The 20,174-nt window shown below is 42.3% G+C and overlaps 1 protein-coding gene across 1 annotated transcript in view; it reads left to right on the top strand.

Moving 5' to 3' along the window:
* Positions 1 to 20,174, top strand: part of LOC135049869 (transient receptor potential cation channel subfamily V member 3-like) — a 112,447-nt gene that overhangs the window by 44,638 nt on the left and 47,635 nt on the right. The window contains exons 6-10 of the mRNA XM_063955817.1: positions 4,407 to 4,687; positions 13,061 to 13,237; positions 14,593 to 14,748; positions 17,241 to 17,339; positions 20,015 to 20,088. Coding sequence (XP_063811887.1) covers positions 4,407 to 4,687; positions 13,061 to 13,237; positions 14,593 to 14,748; positions 17,241 to 17,339; positions 20,015 to 20,088 — 787 coding nt within the window. The remainder of the gene's footprint in view (positions 1 to 4,406; positions 4,688 to 13,060; positions 13,238 to 14,592; positions 14,749 to 17,240; positions 17,340 to 20,014; positions 20,089 to 20,174) is intronic.

The raw sequence follows: 20,174 nt of genomic DNA, 5'->3' as shown, positions 1-20,174 counted from the left end.
TTACATAGGGACACCATAAATCAAACCGAGAACAAGGGAAACTATTTTTGTTTGAATTGCAAAGCTTGTAAAATTACTGGAAATAACTCCACTCGACCACAGAATTTAAATCAAATGTGACAAACAAAACATATAAAGTAAGAGAGAAAATCTCATGTGATTCAGTAGGAGTAATTTATCTCCTGGAGTGTCCTTGTGGACATCAGTATATCAGGCAAACGAAAATAAAATAAAAAAACAGGATCTCGGAGCATTTGTATAATATACGAAGAGGGCTGGAAACTCATAATGTATCCAAACATTATAGAGACCATCATCAACAAGACCCCTCGAGTTTAAAATTAATGGGAATACAAAAAAATTCAAAAAAACTGGAGGAGAAAATCCAAGCCTAGATCTTAGGAGGAGAGAAACAAAGTGGATTTATTATATGTAAACACTACAACCGACCGGATTAAATGTAGATATTGATATCAACACTTTTTTACAAATGTAAAAAAAAAATTAAATTTTTTTTATAACATATAAACAATTAAAAGACTGTTTATTACATTTTCACAAATATAATAATTTTTAACATAAAAACTATTACCAAGACCGCCTTACCAGATTTTAAAACAACAGAACTAAAATTAAGATAAAAGGTAATAAGAGCACATGGTTGCCGCTGATTAGAGAACTTCCGGCATTACCACATCCTGTTTTTAATAAAGAAACAAAAGAGTTATTCAAAGATTTTTAAATTAAAAGGGAAACCGAGAGAACAATCTCCATCCTTGACAAAGGGCCTCTAAGCCTGAAACGCGTTGGAGAGAGAGACGGAGGAAGGAGACGCAGGAGTGACGTCGTCATTGAGCGCCCAGCAGACTAGCGCACTTGGACATCGCCAGCCGGTGGGAGGGAACCAGAGCCGGATACCGCGAGTGAGCCGCGGGCAGTGGTTCACGAGAGGTAGGGATAGCAGGGAGAGTAAGTTTGGGACTCTATTATGAAGAGAAATTAACCACCTAAACCCGGACAACATATTGGAACCCTCACACTCTGCTAAATACTATACACCTCCAAAAACACCTAAAAAAAGAGCTGTAAACATTTCATTTAACTCTTTTTTAGTACAGGTATGAGCGGCTAATATCAATTAAAGCGCTTCTATATTAGACACAAACATCTTATTGGCCCTTTTATTAGAAGGGGTCCCAACAAGTTAGTTGCCCTGGTGCCTCCACAGACCTTAATCTGGCCCTGATCTGCCAAACTTCAGTAAATCCTGTACATTACAGCATAGTATCTCCCACAATAACTACAATGAAACTCTTATACTCCTCCTTAAGCCTCACAGCATGTCCAACTGTGGCAAATAGCAGTGACATGCAGTCATGTGAGGCAGAGCCTCTCCTGTCATACTCCAGTATACCCCAGAGTTTTGACTATAAAAATGAAATGAGACTTCCGGTGGGCGAACCTAGCTGCTGGCCATTTCTTGCTGAGCTCTCCATCCCCGGGTGCTGGAACAGCCCACTAACATCAGCAGCGCTGGGTATAGTGACCAGCTGTGTCACCTGTGGTCACCAGAAATAGCAGTAGGTAAGAGGCACTACTCTTCCAGCTACCCACCTGCAGTTTTCTGCTAGAATCCAGGAACACGCTAGAGTGCCTTTGTCCGCTGCTGCCATCTTGGAATCAGCCAGGTGCTTCCTCCCACTCTGCAGTGCTCTCCTACTTACATTTCAGGCTTCCCTGTGCTCCTCTCTGTCCCCACTGACCCGTAGACTGTGGCTGATTCTGGGGCTCATTTTTGTCATGGTCTTATTTGCTGTGCTTCCAAACGTCTATTACCTGGCAGTGCTGCTGTGTGAAAGCCCTCTGCTGATCAGGATTATTATCACGACTGCTGCAGCTCTTTCTCCCTTCCCCATCATATATTCCAGCTTGCTACAGTAACTTGAACTTCCTCTTCATTGATAAATATGTGGCCAAATAACAGAAACGTGGTTACGGAGGGTCTTCTGCACAAAACAGGGAGACAAGGGCCACTGCCTTTACTACTACTAGACCCCTATCATCTTCCACTGGGGAATACATATTGGAGGGAGTAGTGGAGCCTTCTAAATATAGTGCAGCTTCTGTGGCAAAGGTACAGGAGGTAACTGATCTCATGTCTTCTTTTCTGGAAGAAAAGTTAGCTGGGCTGAAGTAAGCCATAGATTCTGCTATGACAGTTGAAGGAACACCCATTTTGAGACAGCAAAGCAGTGTATTTCTGACCTTGAGGATGATCTCACTGCTGCCAATTTCCTTATTCATGCAAAGAATCCTCAATGGGATACATATGATATCCCAGCAGATGGGATGCCAACTGTAAGTATCCCGACAGCAGCATCCCGTCTGCCGGAATACCAGCAGCGAGTCCCCTCATGGGCTCGTTGCAATCGCCACCCTTCGGGCCCGGTGGCGAGCTTTGCTCACCACATGTTCTATTCCTACTCGGTTGGTGGCGTAGACCCACCAACCAATTTGGAAGTACGGGCAAGTGTCGGGTTGCCGGCTGTTAGTTTATTGGTAGGTCTTGGGATTGCATATGAAGGACTTGCAAAATTGTAACTGCAGAAGTAATTTACATATGATCAGACTACCATAATCTGTTAAACCAAGAGATCTTATGGAACTGGTCTTAAATTGGCTTACCACGGAGTTGGGCTGTGCACCTGCTTCCGGATTCATGCTTATTGAAGGGGTCCATCATATTGGCCTTGATTGCCAAGCAGATCATCGTAGACCTCAACCTTTGATGATAAAGTTCAGGCGATGAAAGTTTATCATGGGACCGCGCTCCAGTCTGCTCTAAAAACATGCTAACTTGATACAGGTGGGCTCTCGTGATGTGGGTTTTACTCAAGCTGCCACCATGCAGAGTATTGAATAGCACCAGATACTTAAATCCCACTTAATGATCTACAGTTATTACATACATGTAGCATGATCCTTTCCAGGCACATGAATTCTTAAGTGGCACAGAGATATGCTGATAAATATTTAGGAATTATTGAGAAATATCTCCAGAGTTAAGTTATACAGATAAGCACAATTAACTTCAAGTAAATAAAAAAAAATAAAGTCAGAAAAACCTAACATAATCTTGCGCTGAGATTTCAGGTCATCTGAGTGGAGGGAGACCACAGAAAGCAGAAACTGGGGCTCACTCCTAGCATGATGCTACTCCATGAAAGTGAACACTTGATGTTGCCCCCAGCTCCTTCTTATTCCTGACAACCACTCAAAGAACAGCCCCCACCCTTGGATTTTAACTCTCTTGTTGCTGGACATTAATGAATCAGACACTTACTTCCAAGTAACTGTCTCCAGGTAGATAGGGAGGTTGGGGCAGCCCAGATAGATACAAAAGTCCTCTTAAGGGATGACCGATATGTTCCCATAAATCTTTAGGATTTTCACTTCTTGACTTGGTCTGAAAAATCTGATTTCTTGGGGAATGAAGCATGAAGCTGTGGCACACAAACTTTTATGACTTGTACAAGATTGCTATTTGTTCCCTGATTCCAAAGAAGAGCATATAAACTATCTCCCACCAGGTCACATTCAGGGCACAGCCTAGCAGCCATTTTAATACACAAAGAAATCACATCACAGTATGCATATAGTCATGATACGTGACTTTGAGGAGTCGCCGTAACCCATGGCAATGCCACCGAAGCATATCATAAATCCCAAGGCCTTTTCTACCAAGGTGACAAGATGTTACTTTTTAAAGATTTTTCCTACCAAATGGCTATGATCAAAATATATATAGCATAAGATGAGCTGCGCTAAGCCTTGTGTTTGTGTTTGGAAACTGTAGTGCTCATAAAATTGTAGTGAAACTGATCACAAGTATTACTGTAAAGTGTTATTTGCTGAAAAATGAGGGTATTCAGCATTTGTATTGTAGTCAGATGCCGCCACCGCACAGCGTGCATAGCGCACACTGAGTAGTTTACCATAGTCCATAGGGCCGGGACGGGCGGACGCTGCTGGAGGCGCACACAGGACCAGGCTCCAATTTGGCGGAGCAAGCGTGCAGCGCCCATTAAGGGTGGCGCCCTGTGCAGCCGCTCTATTGGAACATGCCTGGAGCCAGCCCTGCTCTCTATATACAAAGGTTGTTAATAATTTTCTACACTAACAAACCTACTGCAATAACCCTAGATCATTTTATCATGCTCTATACAGTCTGCAGCCAATCAACACAACATTGCCATATATTCTATTACACAATATACACTTTAGAGTAAAATGGTGCAGTTACATGAGTAGGGTGAGATATTTATTTAGGCTGTTAGATAAAAGAACAGTTACTATTTGTGAAACTACATTTTCATTTCTTTTCAACTGCCACCTCCTCCTTTCAGGTGAAACTCCACTGGCTCTAGCTGCATGTACCAATCAGCCAAAGGTGGTTGATCTGCTTATTGAGAACAGTGAGACCAATGTCAGCAGCCAGGACTCTTTTGGAAACACTGTGCTCCATGCTCTGGTCACTGTGACAGATAATTCAGAAGTTGTCAACACTTTCATGATAAATATGTATGATAAAATCATACGCAAATGTAAAAACAAGTCCATTGAGAGTATTAAAAATAATAAAGGCCTCACACCACTGCAACTAGCAGCAAAGAAGGGGAAAATGGAGGTAAGAATTAATGATATGGTTTACTAACAAATGAATCAGAACCATGTCTACATTACATAAAGCCAACATGCTCATAGCCCGTTTGGTATGGGTTTTGTACCTGATGAATTGTTGATTTGAATCGTGCATTATCTATTCTACATTTCACCTTAAATGCATTCTAACTTTAATTTTGTTATTTTTAGCTTGGCTTTGTATAATGCAAATATCTAGAGATAGATGTATAATAATTTGCTTATGATAGGATATTTATAGGGATTCAGTATGATATCCCGATGGAGGGGATGCCGGAGGTCAGAATACCAACTGCGGCATCCCGGCCATCAGAATCCTGACAGCCCTCCAGAAATTACTCTAACCCTCACCTGTTGCCTACCCTAACCCTCCCTTGTTGGTGCCTAACCCAAACCCTCCCCGGTGGTGCGTAACCCTAACTTTCCCGCTGCCTAACCCTAACCTCACCTTTTAGTACCTAACCCTAGCCCTCCTCCAGTACCTAACCATAACCTTCCCGTCCCTACACCCTAACTCTAAGCCCGGCTTCTAGTGCCTAAACCTAACCCCCCACCTCTGCAGCAGGACGTGAGCATGTTGGTATTTTGACACTGGCATCCTGACTTCCGTCGGGATTTAGAATTCGGTCTTATGGCGTCCTTCAGGACTCCGGCGTTGGTATTTCGACCACCGGCATCCCATCCTTCGGGTAAATTAACTACATCCCATTTATAGAGATTCTATGAAGATGTTAGTAAGTCAGCACGCCGATGTAACCATTTAGTTGAGTGTCATTCTTTATAGGGGTACATTTACTACAAATCGTGTTTGCCCAAGATTGCATTCTCTGGTGTTTACTTTTTTCCAAACTCAGAGATCTATTAACCACTTGCCTGGCATGGTCACATGAGATGCGACCACACCAGCAAGTGTTTTATCTGACCTGGTCGCACAGGATACGACAAGTCAGATAAACAGTGTTTAGCAGCGGCAGCGAAGAGAAACTTCCTTTCGCTGCTGCTCTCAGCCTCTGCCTCCCTGCACCCTCCCCTCAGTGTTGCCTTGCTGCCAATCACTGCTGATCGGTCAACACGGCAGGACCCCCCCCTCCAGCGGCTGCAGACAATGGCAGCCGCTTGGAAAATTTAACCCCAACCCAGCCACCCCCAGACCCCCCCTGTGTACCTGCCAGCTATCTTGGGGGTAAAAAGTAACGTTGCAATGTTCCAATGTTACCGATCCTCCTGACCGATGTTCCGATGTTTGAGAAAAAATGATTTAAAAAAATATATATTTTTTTTTTCAACAAAAATTATTTTGGATAAGGTTAAATTCATGTTCTTCACCTAATTCAGTAATAAAAAATAAAAAACCCTGACAATTTTGGAGCGGTTTTTGGGAAAAAAATTGTCAGTTAAGTGGATAAGGCAAACACAAGTGTTAAATCATGATTAGAACTGCAAACCACGTCCCAATCAGCACTGGGCACCACTAGCAGGGGGGTAAATGCCACAGCCAGGGGACACACTTGACATGGTCACTTCATGCAAAGCATTAATTCAAAAAACAGGGAAACGGCTGCGCAGTGTATCAGGGAAAAAATGAAAAGAGCCGACGTTTTGTTTAAAAATTAACACAATTTATTAACCATGAATACTGAATAAAAATATGCTTTTCATAAAACTAATAATTTAAAAGTTAGTAGTATGTATAACTGTATAATGAAACACACCTTGATGAATATAGGTATCGTAGGAAATTTAGGAGCAGCTTATATAAGGAGACTTGTTGAAGATCCGTAATTACTCACAAGGTTTTCACTTGTGGATTCATTTGTATAGATGATAAATGAAAAACGGTCCCAAATAGTGCACAATGTGCCCGTCACAAAGCTGTGTTGCTGTAATGTATACCTCTCCTGTGGGCTGGTCCGAGACCGGGCGTCACCGGTTCTTGATCCTGCGTTGCCCACTCGTGCTATGCAGCAAGGAGATGGTAAAAGCCGCCGGGCTGATGTAGTACGTGAGACGGATGTAGCTGATAGAAGCCGCGTGCTGGTGTGTGCGGCTTGCGGGAACCGAAGTGCCGGTATGAAAGTCCGTTGGATCTTGGCAGAGAGCTGCTGGTGTAGATACCTGGATCCAGCTCCTAACTGTTCATTTACATATTGGAGCTGATTGGCTGGTGCGTGTATCACCTTGCACATATCACTGGTTTATCACTTCCTTATGCCATGTCCAGGTTAATACATCTGCCCCTGAATCCATGCGAGTTCAGTCACTTCTCTGACTGCCAGCTAATCAACGCCCGCTACCATGGTAACAGGTCACTGATTGGCTGTAAGTGGGCTGTCTGTTAGCCAACAGCCAGGCTGTTGTTTGATGTATAAAAACTCTCATGTATCCCTGCAATGCTTATCATGTTTCTGTTAAACAGTGGATCATTCTGCTGTCTTTCTACATTCCCAGCACTAGAGGCAGCTTCCCTGCTCTAGTGTTTTCCCTCCTAGTGTCAGCTCAGTGCAGAAGGAGATGCTTAGCTTCTTCACAGTCTGAGAGAGAGCTTCCTGGGAGAGACAATTGCACTGACGAGCAGCTTCTGCTCTCCAAGGTGTGTGACCTTGTCTACCCTGCAGCCGCACCCTGTGTGTATACAGCCGCATCCTGTGTGTACTGAGATGCTGTGTTACCGCTGTGTACAGTATACTGTGAGTTCCTGCTGCTGCAGAACATCTTCTATATACTACAAGATGTTTTCTCTGTTCTCTGAATAAACCAATCATCCTGGTTAAGTGCTGTTGGGTGGACTAACATCCCTATCCAACACCACAACAGTCTGCCAACAGGTTATGGGCCCAGGACCCCAAGTTGGAAAGGCATTCTAAAACAGAGGTACATAAGAAATAAAAGTGCAGCTGATTAAATTAGTACTTTTATTAAATATAGAGAAGAATGTACAGTACAGGGAACAGTGTGAACTTTACAAAGCAAAAAGACTCAGAGAATTACACAACATGGAAATTCGCCATGGAGATGCAGTCTAAGCGGGAAAAGTTGTGGAAAGTCACAATTGAGCCAGCAGCAGACCCAAACCCAGTTGAAGTGGATAGAGCCATTGGGATGATAGGCTTGGCCGTGGAACAACACGTCTACTCCATTATCAGCGGGAAAGTGTCAGCCAAAGACATGTGGGCAGCTCTGCAAATGGCATATGAGGACAAAGGTCTGATGAGAAGAATAAACTTGAGGTATATGCTGTACGGGACAAAGTTAAATGCCTGTAAGGATATGAACGATTATATTTATAAAATACTGTCAAAAGCTCAGCAGTTGGCATCTGTGGGGGCACAGGTGGATGACGAGGAAGTGGCGGTGGCGATGTTACAAATCTGACGCCAGAGTTCGATTTCATGGTAGTAACTTTGGAGTCTAATTATACCAAGCTGACAACAGAAATTGTAAGAGCCAAGCTGCTACAGTTCCAAGAACGTATTCCTGTCGAGACAGATGCTGAGGGTTCTGCCTTATTCACAAAAGGTAGTAAGTCCAGAAAGCTCAAGTCAAATTCTTTATATGTCACAAGGTGGGGCACAAGGCCTCAGATTGCAGACTGAGAAATTGCAGTGGTATGCAGAAGAAGCGTGACAAACCAAATGAGTCAGCATTGAATGTAGCACATAGTCACTAAAAGGATTGCTGGTACATGGACTTGGGGCCACTAGGCATTTTCATTGTAATCAGGAATGGTTCAATTCACTGACAGCATGTGAACCCATTACAGTAAAAGGGAATGGAGACAAAGTCCTTACTGCTTAAAAATTTGGAACAATCACAGTGCGTCTAAGAATTAAAGGTGAAACAGTTATTACGGACATTCAAGACATCTTGTTCGTACCAGAGTTGGGAAGCAATCTCATTGATATAAGCGTCCTGGAGAAAAATGGTTACAGAGTTCAGTTTGCAAAAGACAAATGTATGGTGCAAAATGAGAACGGGACTGTAATTGCTTCAGCAACCCGATGCAACCAACTGTATGTCCTAGATACTGAGCAGTGTTCTGCAATGGTGGCCTCTGATTCAAACTAGTCGATGGAGCTGTGGCACAGGCGCCTTGGTCATCTGGGATATGACAACGTCCAGAAACTACTCGATGGAATGGCAACTAGAATCACTGTGAGTAATACTGAGAGACCTGTATGTGAGAGCTGTACAGTATAAAAGGAAAGCAGACTACTAGTAAAGCGGAAATACCACTAGCTCTATTGCATACTGACGTATGTGGTCCAATGGAGATGGAATCAATGAGTGGCCACAGGTATTTTATAACATTTATTGATGATGACACATGTATATTTCATGAAAGCTAAAAGTGAAGTTGTCAATAAAATTGTGGAATACAAGAAACTGGTGGAGACTCTGACGGGTCTGAAATTAAAAGTCTTGAGATCCGACAATGGTGGAGAGTATGACAACAGAGTTTTAGCTCAGTCCCTTAAAAAATATGGCATACAGCATCAACTAACAATTGCTTGCACGCCAGAACAAAACAGTGTGAGTGAGCGTGCAAATTGTACAATTGTTGAGAGAGCACGGACTATGAGTGACGCAGGCCTAGAGAAAAGCTTCTGGGCAGAAGCAGTGTCTACGGCAGTATATCTTAAAAACTGTGCACCCACAGTAGCCGTAAAAGGTAAAGCACCACTGGAGGCGTGGTCCAAGAAAAAGCCAGCTGTCAATCACCTCCGTGTCTTCGGCTGTAAAGCTTATGCGCATACTGTACATCTAAGGAGAAAAGACGGAAATTAGATCCAGATTCAGTGGAATGTATTATGCTAGGATACTGCGAAGAAAGCAAAGGATACAGGCTTTGGGACATTACAAACAAATGTCTTCTAAAGTCTAGAGATCCGGTGTTCCATGAGACAGCACCAATCACTGTGACAGTAGAGCAAGAATTACAGCAACAATATGTATTACTGGATGTACAGGCAGCAGAAAGCGTGTCTGAACCTGAAAGTGTTAATGCGAATACCCAATCAGAAAACAGAAGTTCCATGAGGAGCAATAAAGGTGTTCCATCCAAAAGATACAGTGAGGAATATGCAAATATAGCTTACCCTGAACCTTAAAATATACAGGAAGCAAAATCAAGTAGCGACAGGAAAGAATGGAAGTCGGCAATAGATACAGAGCTGTCAGCTCCGGATGATAACAGGCCGAATAACCATAAGACAATCAAGAACAAGTGGGTCTTTTGAAGAAAGCTGAATGCAAACAGGACTTGTTATAAAGCCCACCTTGTTGCTAAAGGATACACAACAAAAATTTGGGATCAACTGCAGAGAGATCTTTTCACCTGTCGCAAGGTACAGCACCTTGAGGTCAGTTATTGCCATTGCTACACTTCATGATTTATTGTTATACCAGTTGCATTCCTAAATGGAGAGTTAATTGAGGAGATTTATATGGAACCACCTGAACATTATGACGAGAGTATGCCCCAAGAGGGAAACGTTTGCCTCTTAAAGAAATCTTTGTATGGCCTAAAGCAAAGTGGTCATGTAAAGCTGGATGCTGTGCTGCTACAGATGAACTTTGTTAGGTCAGAGACTGTTCACTGCTTATATTACAAAACTATAGAAGAAAAGCAGTTTATCATAGTTGTGTATGTGGATGATCTATTGCTAGCAGGTCAAGAAGAGCACATTACTGATGTAAAACAGCAGCTGAAACAAAGATTCAAGCTAAAGGATTAAGGCCCTGCAAATCATTTGTTAGGCATGAGAATTGTACAAAACCTGAAAGATGGGACTGTTACAGTTGATCAACAGACATGTACTGAAGCAATACTTTGCAAGTATAGAATGTCTGATGCAAAACCAGTGAGCACTCCTATTTACAATAGCATTAAGATGATAAAGGCCATGTCACCAACCAGCCAGGAGGAAATGGAGGAAATGAGAGAGATCCCTTATCAAAATGGTTGGTAGCTTAATGTATGCAAGTATTGGGACTCGCCCCCACATCACACATGCAGTGAGCCAGCAAGCCAGTTTACAATTAACCCTGGGAGGCAACACTGGATTGCAGTCAAAAGAATCTTGAGATACCGGAAAGGTACAAGTTCATTAAAGTTGATGTTTACAAAGTCAAAAGGTACGACTTTTAAAGTTTTCTGTGATGCCAAAGGGGGATCAGATGAGGATGACTGTCATTCCTATATGGGATACTTGTTCGCTTCGGCAGATGCAGCCATCAGCTGGGCGAGCAGAAAGCAACTCACTGTTGCTCTATCCACCACTGAGGCGGATTACATGGCACTTACAGAAACTGCAAGAAAGAAGCTTTATGGATTAAAGAGACTTTATGTGAGCTTAGCCTTCTTTAAAAACAGTGAGACTATCAACTTTGCGTGTGATAACAAGGAAGCAATTGATTTGTCTTCCAGCACCAAGCATTATGGATGATCTGAACACATTGCCATTAGACATCACTTTGGCCCTCATTCCGAGTTGTTCGCTTGCTAGCTGCTTTTAGCAGCATTGCATACGCTAGGCCGCCGCCCTTGGGAGTGTATCTTAGCTTAGCAGAATTGCGAATGAAAGATTAGCAGAACTGCTACTAAATCATTCCTTGCAGTTTCTGAGTAGCTCCAGACCTACTCCTAGATTGCGATCACCTCAGTCCGTTTAGTTCCTGGTTTGACGTCACAAACACGCCCTGCATTCGGCCAGCCACTCCCCCGTTTCTCCAGCCACTCCTGCTTTTTTACCTGGCACGCCTGCGTTTTTTAGCACACTCCCTGAAACCGCAGAGTTGCCGCCCAGAAACACCCACTTCCTGTCAATCAGCCTACGATCACTCGAGCGTTGAAAAAACGTCGCTCGAGCTTGTGTAAATCTACAAAGTTTTGTGTTAAATTACTTTGTGCATGCGCGCTGCGTACCATGCGCATGCGCATTTTCCACCTAATTGCTACGTTGCGAAAAACGGCAACCAGCGAACAACTCGGAATGACCACCTTTATCCGTGAGTTAGTGAAAAACAAGTCTATCAATGTGGATTACATAGCAAGCGAGAACAATGCTGCTGATATGTTGACAAATGGACTGTCATCACACTTGCTGAATATGTTCATGACAAAATGTGGACTGGAATACTTTTGAGAAATGTTGATTTGTTTTACTGTTTGCTTACCATGCTTTAGTAATGTGTTTTCAGTTACAGGAAAACTTTGTTGAGAAATGTTTTGTTAAAGTGTTATGCAAATGTATGTAACCGGAGAAAGCCTTGAGCGAGGGCAGGGGTGTTAGACAGTGGTTCACTTTGCTGTCTCTCTCTATTCCTAGCACTAGAGGGAGCTTCCCTGCTCTAATGTTTTCCCTCCTAGTGTCAGCTCAGTGCAGGAGGAGGTGCTTAGCTTCCTCACAGTCTGAGAGAGTTCTTCCTGGGAGAGACAACTGCACTGACGTGCAGCTTCTGCTTTCCTGAGTGTGTGACTTTGTCTACCCCACAGACGCACCCTGTGTATACAGCTGCATCCTGTGTGTACTGAGACGCTGTGTTACCACTGTACTGCTTCACATGTATACTGTGAGTTCCTCTTCTATATACTACAAGCTGTAATTTCTGTTATCTGAATAAACCAATCATCCTGGTTAAGTGCAGTTGTGTGGACTAACATCCCTATCCGACACCGCAACACACTGCCAACAGACTCAACTCGAACCAAACAGAATTCTTAGTAAATTTAACCCTTTGTCTATGCTACATATATCCCTTATCCTATTCCAGGACACAGCAGTCAATCTTTGTTATGTTTGGTGATTTTCTCACAATACTATATCTTGGTAACATGACTTAGGAAGTAGATATTACATATTTGGGGATGTGGCCAGGCTTGAAAAGCATTACAGAGAACAGACAAGGGGGTAAATTTACTAAGGTGGGAGTTTTTTTAGAACTGGTGATGTTGCCCATAGCAACCAATCAGATTCTACTTAACATTTGTCTAGCTGCTTCTAGAAGATAATAGATACAATCTGATTGGTTGCTATGGGCAACATCACCAGTTCTAAAAATCTCCCACCTTAGTAAATTTACCCCAAGGAGTTGGCTAATAGGAGTATATAAGACTGACCATAGACTGACTTACATAAAAATAAGCAAATACATTTTTGAAGTTAGTGTATCTCTAAGTACAGGATCTACAGTATGTACTGAAAAATTAATATAGTCAGTTCAGTTTGGGGTAAATGACAATAGATAAGGGCCTTGCGGTTTTCAAAATTAATTATGATAAATTATAAATGAATGCTTAATATGTGTGTGCAGTTATTCGTCTGATGTTTTAACCTAGATTTGTTTTGTTTGTTTCTAGGTACTTAAATATATTCTCAGTAGAGAAATAAAAGAGACAGAAAACAGGGTATTGTCCAGAAAGTTTACAGACTGGGCGTATGGTCCTTTCTCCTCCACTCTATATGATTTGAAAGATGTTGATACTTGTTCACAAAACTCAGTACTTAAAATTGTGGTCTACAATACAAACATTGATGTAAGTTGAAGAAAAATCTGGGAATACTGTAGAGCATGGGTTTACAGGGAGGTAAGCTTTTGCCGCCACTTTGAATTAAATAACTAGTCAAATTACCAACTGACATTGGCCATTGACAGAAGTACATTATATATGTGTAGGTATTTTACAGGCTGTGATTGAAAAATTACAGGAGCTGATTGGTTAGTGTTTTATTTCTCTCCAAGCTTTGATCGATATACCCAACAGTCTTTGTTTTGGATCTTTTTGCAAAGTCAATGGGTGTAATACTTTTTTTATGGCCTATTAAAACCTTATTGTTATGGTTAGGAATTTTGTTTTTAAAGGTGAGACAAACTAAGGCTGGCTTATATCATTTTGCTGCATTCCCAAAAAAAAAATCTGAGGGCTTAATTTACAATTTGGAGTCATTCCAACTCACAGGGGTGAAATTCTGCTTTGTTTATTATTGTACATGTGCCAACAGCATGGAATATATAGTACAATGTAATTCGCAGTTGCTGCCCCCACGTGATTGTGAGGCGTGTAACTCCTATTTAGAGAAGGTCATATCTTCTACCCAGGGCCGGATTAAGGCCTGTGGGGGCCCCATGGCAACAAATTTGTGGGGCCCCCACACACTGTCCTCACAACTGCAAAAAAACACATCGGAGTAGGAGTACAGCATTTACCTGTCTCCTCTCCGTCGTCCTCGGCAACTGAGCTGTTCTTTAACTGCTGCGGCTGCTGAGGAGATTCACTCCCAGCAGTGTTAAGTCTTGCGAGATAATGTCAAATCTCGCGAGACTTCACACTGAATTGAGTGAAACTCCTCGGCGGCTGCAGCTGTGATGGAACGTCTCAGCTGCCGAGGAGGACGGAGAGGAGACAGGTAAATGCTGTACTCCTACTTCAATGTTTTTTTGCAGTTGTGAGGACAGTGTGTGGGCACCCTACTTGTGTGGGTGCCCCGGGACACCGCCCCTTCCGCTCCGCCATTAATCCGGCTCTGCTTCTGCTGGTACTTGACCGTTGGTGTAACGATACATGCTGAAGACTTGTAAAATTTAAAAAAACATCCTTCTCATTAATAAAAAAAACACAGGAGCTCTCAGACACAGGAATAAAAGACATGTATTTAAAACGAGCCAGTTAGGATAGAGCTGGGAATGGGATGGAGCTTGACCTTTTAAAGAGGTGCTGGTTCCTCGGTTGGCGCTATGGACCCCACACCAAATGGCAGATCTGAACGAAGTTCCTTCAGTATGATGGCTCACTGTGACATATTTTTACAATAATACATTTACATAATATGCTGTAACTTATAAACAGTATACACAATTTAGTAATTTTAATATTTTCTTATTTTTCCTTAGAACCGCCATGAAATTTTGGCATTGCAACCCCTTCAAGCTCTACTTCAGTTTAAATGGGAACATTTTGCAAGATACATGCTCTTAATCTCTTTTATTTTTAACTTTGCTTTTAATATTGTTTTTACTCTTATCTACTACCGACCACGTGGAAATCAGGTATACCTTCAATCGGCAAATATTCCACTATTTATTAACAAGTTGAACAGTGATGTAGAAAAACAATGATACTGTGTAAGACATGTTACAGCAGATGATTACAAATGACGGGTGTGGTAGAATACATCGACATCCTCATTGTTCCAAAATCCAAATGTCAGCATGGTCTGTATTTCAACATTAAGTATGTCCACAGAAGTGTAGTTATAAACCTTGCTTGAGTCTCCTTTGTGGATGGGTGGTGCTGTGAACCAAGTCTCCTAAAATTAGTGAAAGACAAGTCTACAGACCAACAATTTTAATTATTCCAAATCAAAAACGCTAACATGAGCATGCAGTAAGATGTACTGATACACATAATTAAAAAGGCAATTGTTTTGGGGAAAAACAATGGCTCCTTCCTCAGTGCAACATGGTGTACATCTCCTTCCTCTGTTGAGGCTGAGAGGTGAGACCGGCATCAACAAGCCCCTACCCAAATTTTTATGTCTTCTTCATCCCTTCAATTTATTGTATTAACATCTAATTATGCACCTCTTGGCTAATTAAGTGTACAATTTTGCCTACCCCTGGAAAAGCAGGCACTTCTCCCATAGTCCCCTCATGACCGCCTGCTACCGTCCACTTTCCCAGTGAAGTGGACGATCAGGATGGCTTGGGCTTGATGACATTGTTCACAGCCAAACCACTCCCCCACTTTACAGTGCAGGGCCATGATAATGCAAACGTACCATCATGTCCCCTGCACTGCCCTGCCAGGGGGCAGCCAGAAAGTAGGTGTGCTATGGGGTAAATGTAATAGGGTCCAAGTTGTTAGAGGTCTGGGATTTCACCCGAGAATGGCTCTATTTTTAAAGCAGCAATCATTTAAAAGGCAAAACCAACCTGATTTTGCCTTGTAAATGATTGCCACTTTAAAAATACGGCCATTCTAGGATGAAATCCTAGTCCTCCCGCAACTCGGACCCCCATTACATTTACCCCATTATGGCAATGGCAAACTTCTGTTCCTCCATAGAGTAGTCACCTTACTCTGCAAACCAATGCTCTTTGCACCAACTTAAATTGAGGCACGTTGCATCAGGATGTTTTTAATGTAGTACCTGTAAATTAATCCTTACATCAGTGGTTCTCAACCTGTGTGCCGTGACACCCTCGGGTGCCTCAGTACACTTACAGTGGTGCTTTGGATTGGTGGTCCAGGACCAATTCAAATTATTTATGGTCAATATAATAGGCAAAAGCAGTGAACAAACAGAAGCAAATCTTGTCCCTCACCACACAGTTTAACCTAAGGATGATGTACAGCTGTGTCCTTATACAGCTTGCATCGCGGACTATAAGTCCTAGCACAGCATACTGTAGCAGGCACATGTCCGTTATACAAGCCTGACGGCGACACACAGCCGCCGCGGGTAGTGGGCATCGATGGTCCCGCTACCCGTACATAGAAGGGGGAGCCAGCAGCAGCACATTAATGTGGTTAGTGGGAGGCTATGCAAAAAGCAGCAAAGGTGGAAGCTGACACACAATTTACTTAAATGTAATATTTATTTCTAATTTTTTCAATAAGAAATTCTTATCCTAGGGGTGAAGTGAAAAAAATTCTGATACTCTAGGGCACCATGATTCAAAAAAGTTTGGGAACCACTGCAATACATATTGTCTGACAAGCCAAATAAATTACTTTAACGATATCAAAAGCACAAGAAGGAAGCAAGAAGGACAAAGCAGTATTCATTAGGGTTTTCAAAGAGAGCTGTAGTTTATCTTTTGAGAATCAAAGAAGAGTTTAAAGACCCATACACACTGGGCGATTTTGAGCTGAAAGCAGCTCACTTTTGGTGTGTTGAGCTGCTTTCAGCTCAAAACCGCCCAGTGTGTATGCACAAGCTGATGCACGCTCCCACTTCTTTGCCAGCGGCCGCCTTTATCTACTGGTATTACCAGTAGATCAGGCATTCCCAACCACGGTCCTCAAGGCACACCAACAGTGCAGGTTTTAGTGATATCCAGGCTGCAGCACAGATGGTTAAATCAAAATAACTGAGCTACTAATTAAGTCACCAGTTCTAAAGCCTGGAGATCACTAACACCTGCACTGTTAGTGTGCCTTGAGGACCATGGTTGGGAATGCCTGCAGTAGATGAAAGGCGGGGTGAGCGGCTTTCCATAGCGTCCTGCTATGGAAAGCCACTCACCCCCGCTGACATCGCTGGGCAGGGGGGAAAAGCGCTCAGTGTGTATGCACTGAGCACTTTTCAGCCCAGCAATGTCAGCGATCATCGCTGTGCATACACGCTCGGCAAAAACGCCCAGTGTGTATGCACCTTAAGCGTCAACGTACCTTGAAATATTTTGAAATATCTAAAATTATTTCTCTTGTTTTCATGTTATAAAAGAATACTATAATGTTTTAGCATATACTATAGATAGGTAATCAGAACCTATGTTTTCTACATAAAGATTATATTGTGTTTTCCTCATTGTAGGCTTTCGCTTCATTGAACTTATCTAGCTCCAGTGGGATCTTTCATCTCTTTGCACATGTGTTTATTATCATTAGTGCCACATACAGAGTTATTCATGAGGTATGTTTTTGTCATTACTGAAGTAAACAATATCATCCTTGGAACCTGCATCATAGTGGGAGCAGAATAGAATTAAACAGCCTTGAAAATTCAACTGTATTGTTCTTCCCAATATCTGTGCTGTGGGGGCTGAGGTATTTACCATGTTTTGGGACCCTTAGAGCAGTAGTCAGATTAATCAGTGCAGTCTCCTGGTTCTGCTTAGTCTTATCGCATGGCGACTAAGACGCATTTTCGGGCAAAAAAGACGATCTGTGCAAGCAGAGTTGCATAGGTACCACGAGCCGCATGGCGTATTGAGACTAGGTGTATGAGGACACATCTATAGGTTAGAATACAGTAGGTATGATGTGTGTGCAAGAGTGTGTAGGTGTTAATATTGCAGCGTTATATAGGTACATACCAGCAGATGACTCAAACTATGAACAACCCAATTACTTAACCAGTGGTGTTGGTTTATTGATAGATAGCAGGTACAGCCATACTCACTATTACATGGACACTGGTGATGGAGCATGCCAGTGAGTGCATGCTGGAAACGAGTAGCAGTACAAGGATAATGAAACAGCTTTATAGCAGGTATTAACCAGGTCTCATAGGATCTGAGCTAGAGACTTCTGTCTCCCACCATGTCACACTACGCAGTCTCAAGACATGCTCAGTAGAAATCTTGTTGGCCATCTTGGTATAGTGTACGACGCCTCGCACTAGAACAGGAAGACTAGAGTCTGCACAGTAGTGAATTCCTCTTTCAACAGGAATAACTATCCTTCCTGTGTACAAATAAAAAAATGCCAAGATACACTCAAAATATCATTTAATATATGCATGAGCAATGATACTGTACATTCACAATTATCCAGTCAGAAGTGCCTAGTCAGTACTGGTGACCTTTATCCTCATCAGAGACTATTTGTTGCTTAGGCAACTACAAACAATGTGGCTGTAAAATGTGTGTCTGCGTTCAGGTCTGCATTCATTTGCAATTACACAAACACGTTCAAATGTCCATACTATTCTCTGCCTATGGGGTGTCATTCCGAGTTGATCGCAGCCAGCAACTTTTTGCTGCTGGTGCGATCAACTAATCCACGCCTATGGGTGAGTGTATTTTAACTTAGCAGGGCTGCTAAGCTAAAAAAAAGTTTCCAGCAACCTAGGAGTAAGGCTGGATCTACTTACCCTATGCGACGGATCCAGTGATGTTCCTCCCGGCTTTGACGTCAGATATCCGCCCTCCGTTTGCCTGGACACGCCTGCATTTTCCTTACCACTCCCCGAAAACGTCCGCCAACGGACAGGTGACGCCCCGGAACGCCTTTCTTCTGTCAATCTTCTTGCAGTCGCCGCTGCGACCGCTTTCTTCGTATACAGAGTCGTTGCCCGGTGACCCCTGACGCCGGGCAACGGCACGCGTGCACAATGCGCACGCCAGACCCGTTCACACCATAGCGAAGAACCGCTGTGTGCAAATGGGTCGGACTCGGAATGACCCCCTATGTTACAAGAACCTTCTCCTCCCCATTTCACCTTTCCAGTCACAAACAGCTGTGAATGTGGATGCATGCAACTCTTCATAGAAAATATGTTGTTGTTGTTGTTGTTGTTGTTGTTATTATTATTATTATCCTTTATTTATGTGGTGCCACAATGGATCCGCAGCACCCAATTATAAAGTACATAAACAAATAAACAAAATAGGAGAAGATATAAAACAATTACTCACCTGCACACTATTTATGTTTTTTTCCTCCACTAGAACTACTGCTATTAACATTTATTCGTATAGTGGGGGCTGCTGCGATCAACTCTGAATTACCCCCAGTGCCAGTATATTCAACAGCCCTTTAAATAAAGCACTGTAATCATAAATAAATAAATAAATAAATAAAATATATTATATTATATATATTATTTAATTTGTTGCAGGAACAGTTACAGAATGTACAGAAACCTATCTTCTCAAGTTGTTATAGAAATGCATTTCCTTAACTCCATTATATAATTCACAGGGGACACTACGGAATTAGGTTGCTTATTTTTCATTTACACTAATTAAGGTCATCAAAATCCACACAGGAGGTTACGGGTGATACAACAATTTCAGAGGCCAAGCTCTAAATCTTTATTTCATGAAATTACCTATTCAATAATCTAGAATTTGTGTGGTCACCATACTCCTTGGTGGTTGGTGCCTTAGGTCAGGCACACTGGGCATCTGCCCATGGCCCAATGCTTCTAGGGGCCTTCAAGCAAAGAGCCGGGGGCAGAATGCCCAGCAGCTCTGATTGTGAATTATACCCAATCAGAGTGGCTAGTCAGCATTTACTACCTTTCTCCCAGCCTGCAACCAGACAGTAATTGTCTGTCAGAATGCTGATTGGTGGATGGCTGGAGCTATCCACCAATCAAAGTACTGACATCCATTCACTGTATGGAAGCATGTGGAGAGATGGTACAGGATGCAGAAGGGGTAATTTATGATTATCATTATTTTTTATGTATTATTAAGCTATACCTTTTAAATGGGTAATCAATAATATACATCTATAAACTGTCAAATGAGGAATGGATTAAATCCATTTTGTTAGCAATTGTTATGCTTCTGATAAAATGATCTGAGAGTAAATTTCTATATTGTACTAGTTAATGGCTTATTCTTCTATCTACTGTAGGGTGCAGCAATCTTTTGGGTGAAGCCCTCAGACCTGAAGTCTGTTGTATCCGATGCTTGGTTCCATATTCTGTTGTAAGTATTATAACAATATTTTTTATCTCCTTTTTGTGAATGAGGTTTGATTTTCTATTAGAAGACAAAGAACAGTAGGTGCAATC

This window comes from Pseudophryne corroboree, chromosome 2 (genome assembly GCF_028390025.1).
Source record: "Pseudophryne corroboree isolate aPseCor3 chromosome 2, aPseCor3.hap2, whole genome shotgun sequence".
Taxonomy (NCBI): domain Eukaryota; kingdom Metazoa; phylum Chordata; class Amphibia; order Anura; family Myobatrachidae; genus Pseudophryne; species Pseudophryne corroboree.
This window is presented reverse-complemented; position numbering and strand designations above follow the sequence as displayed.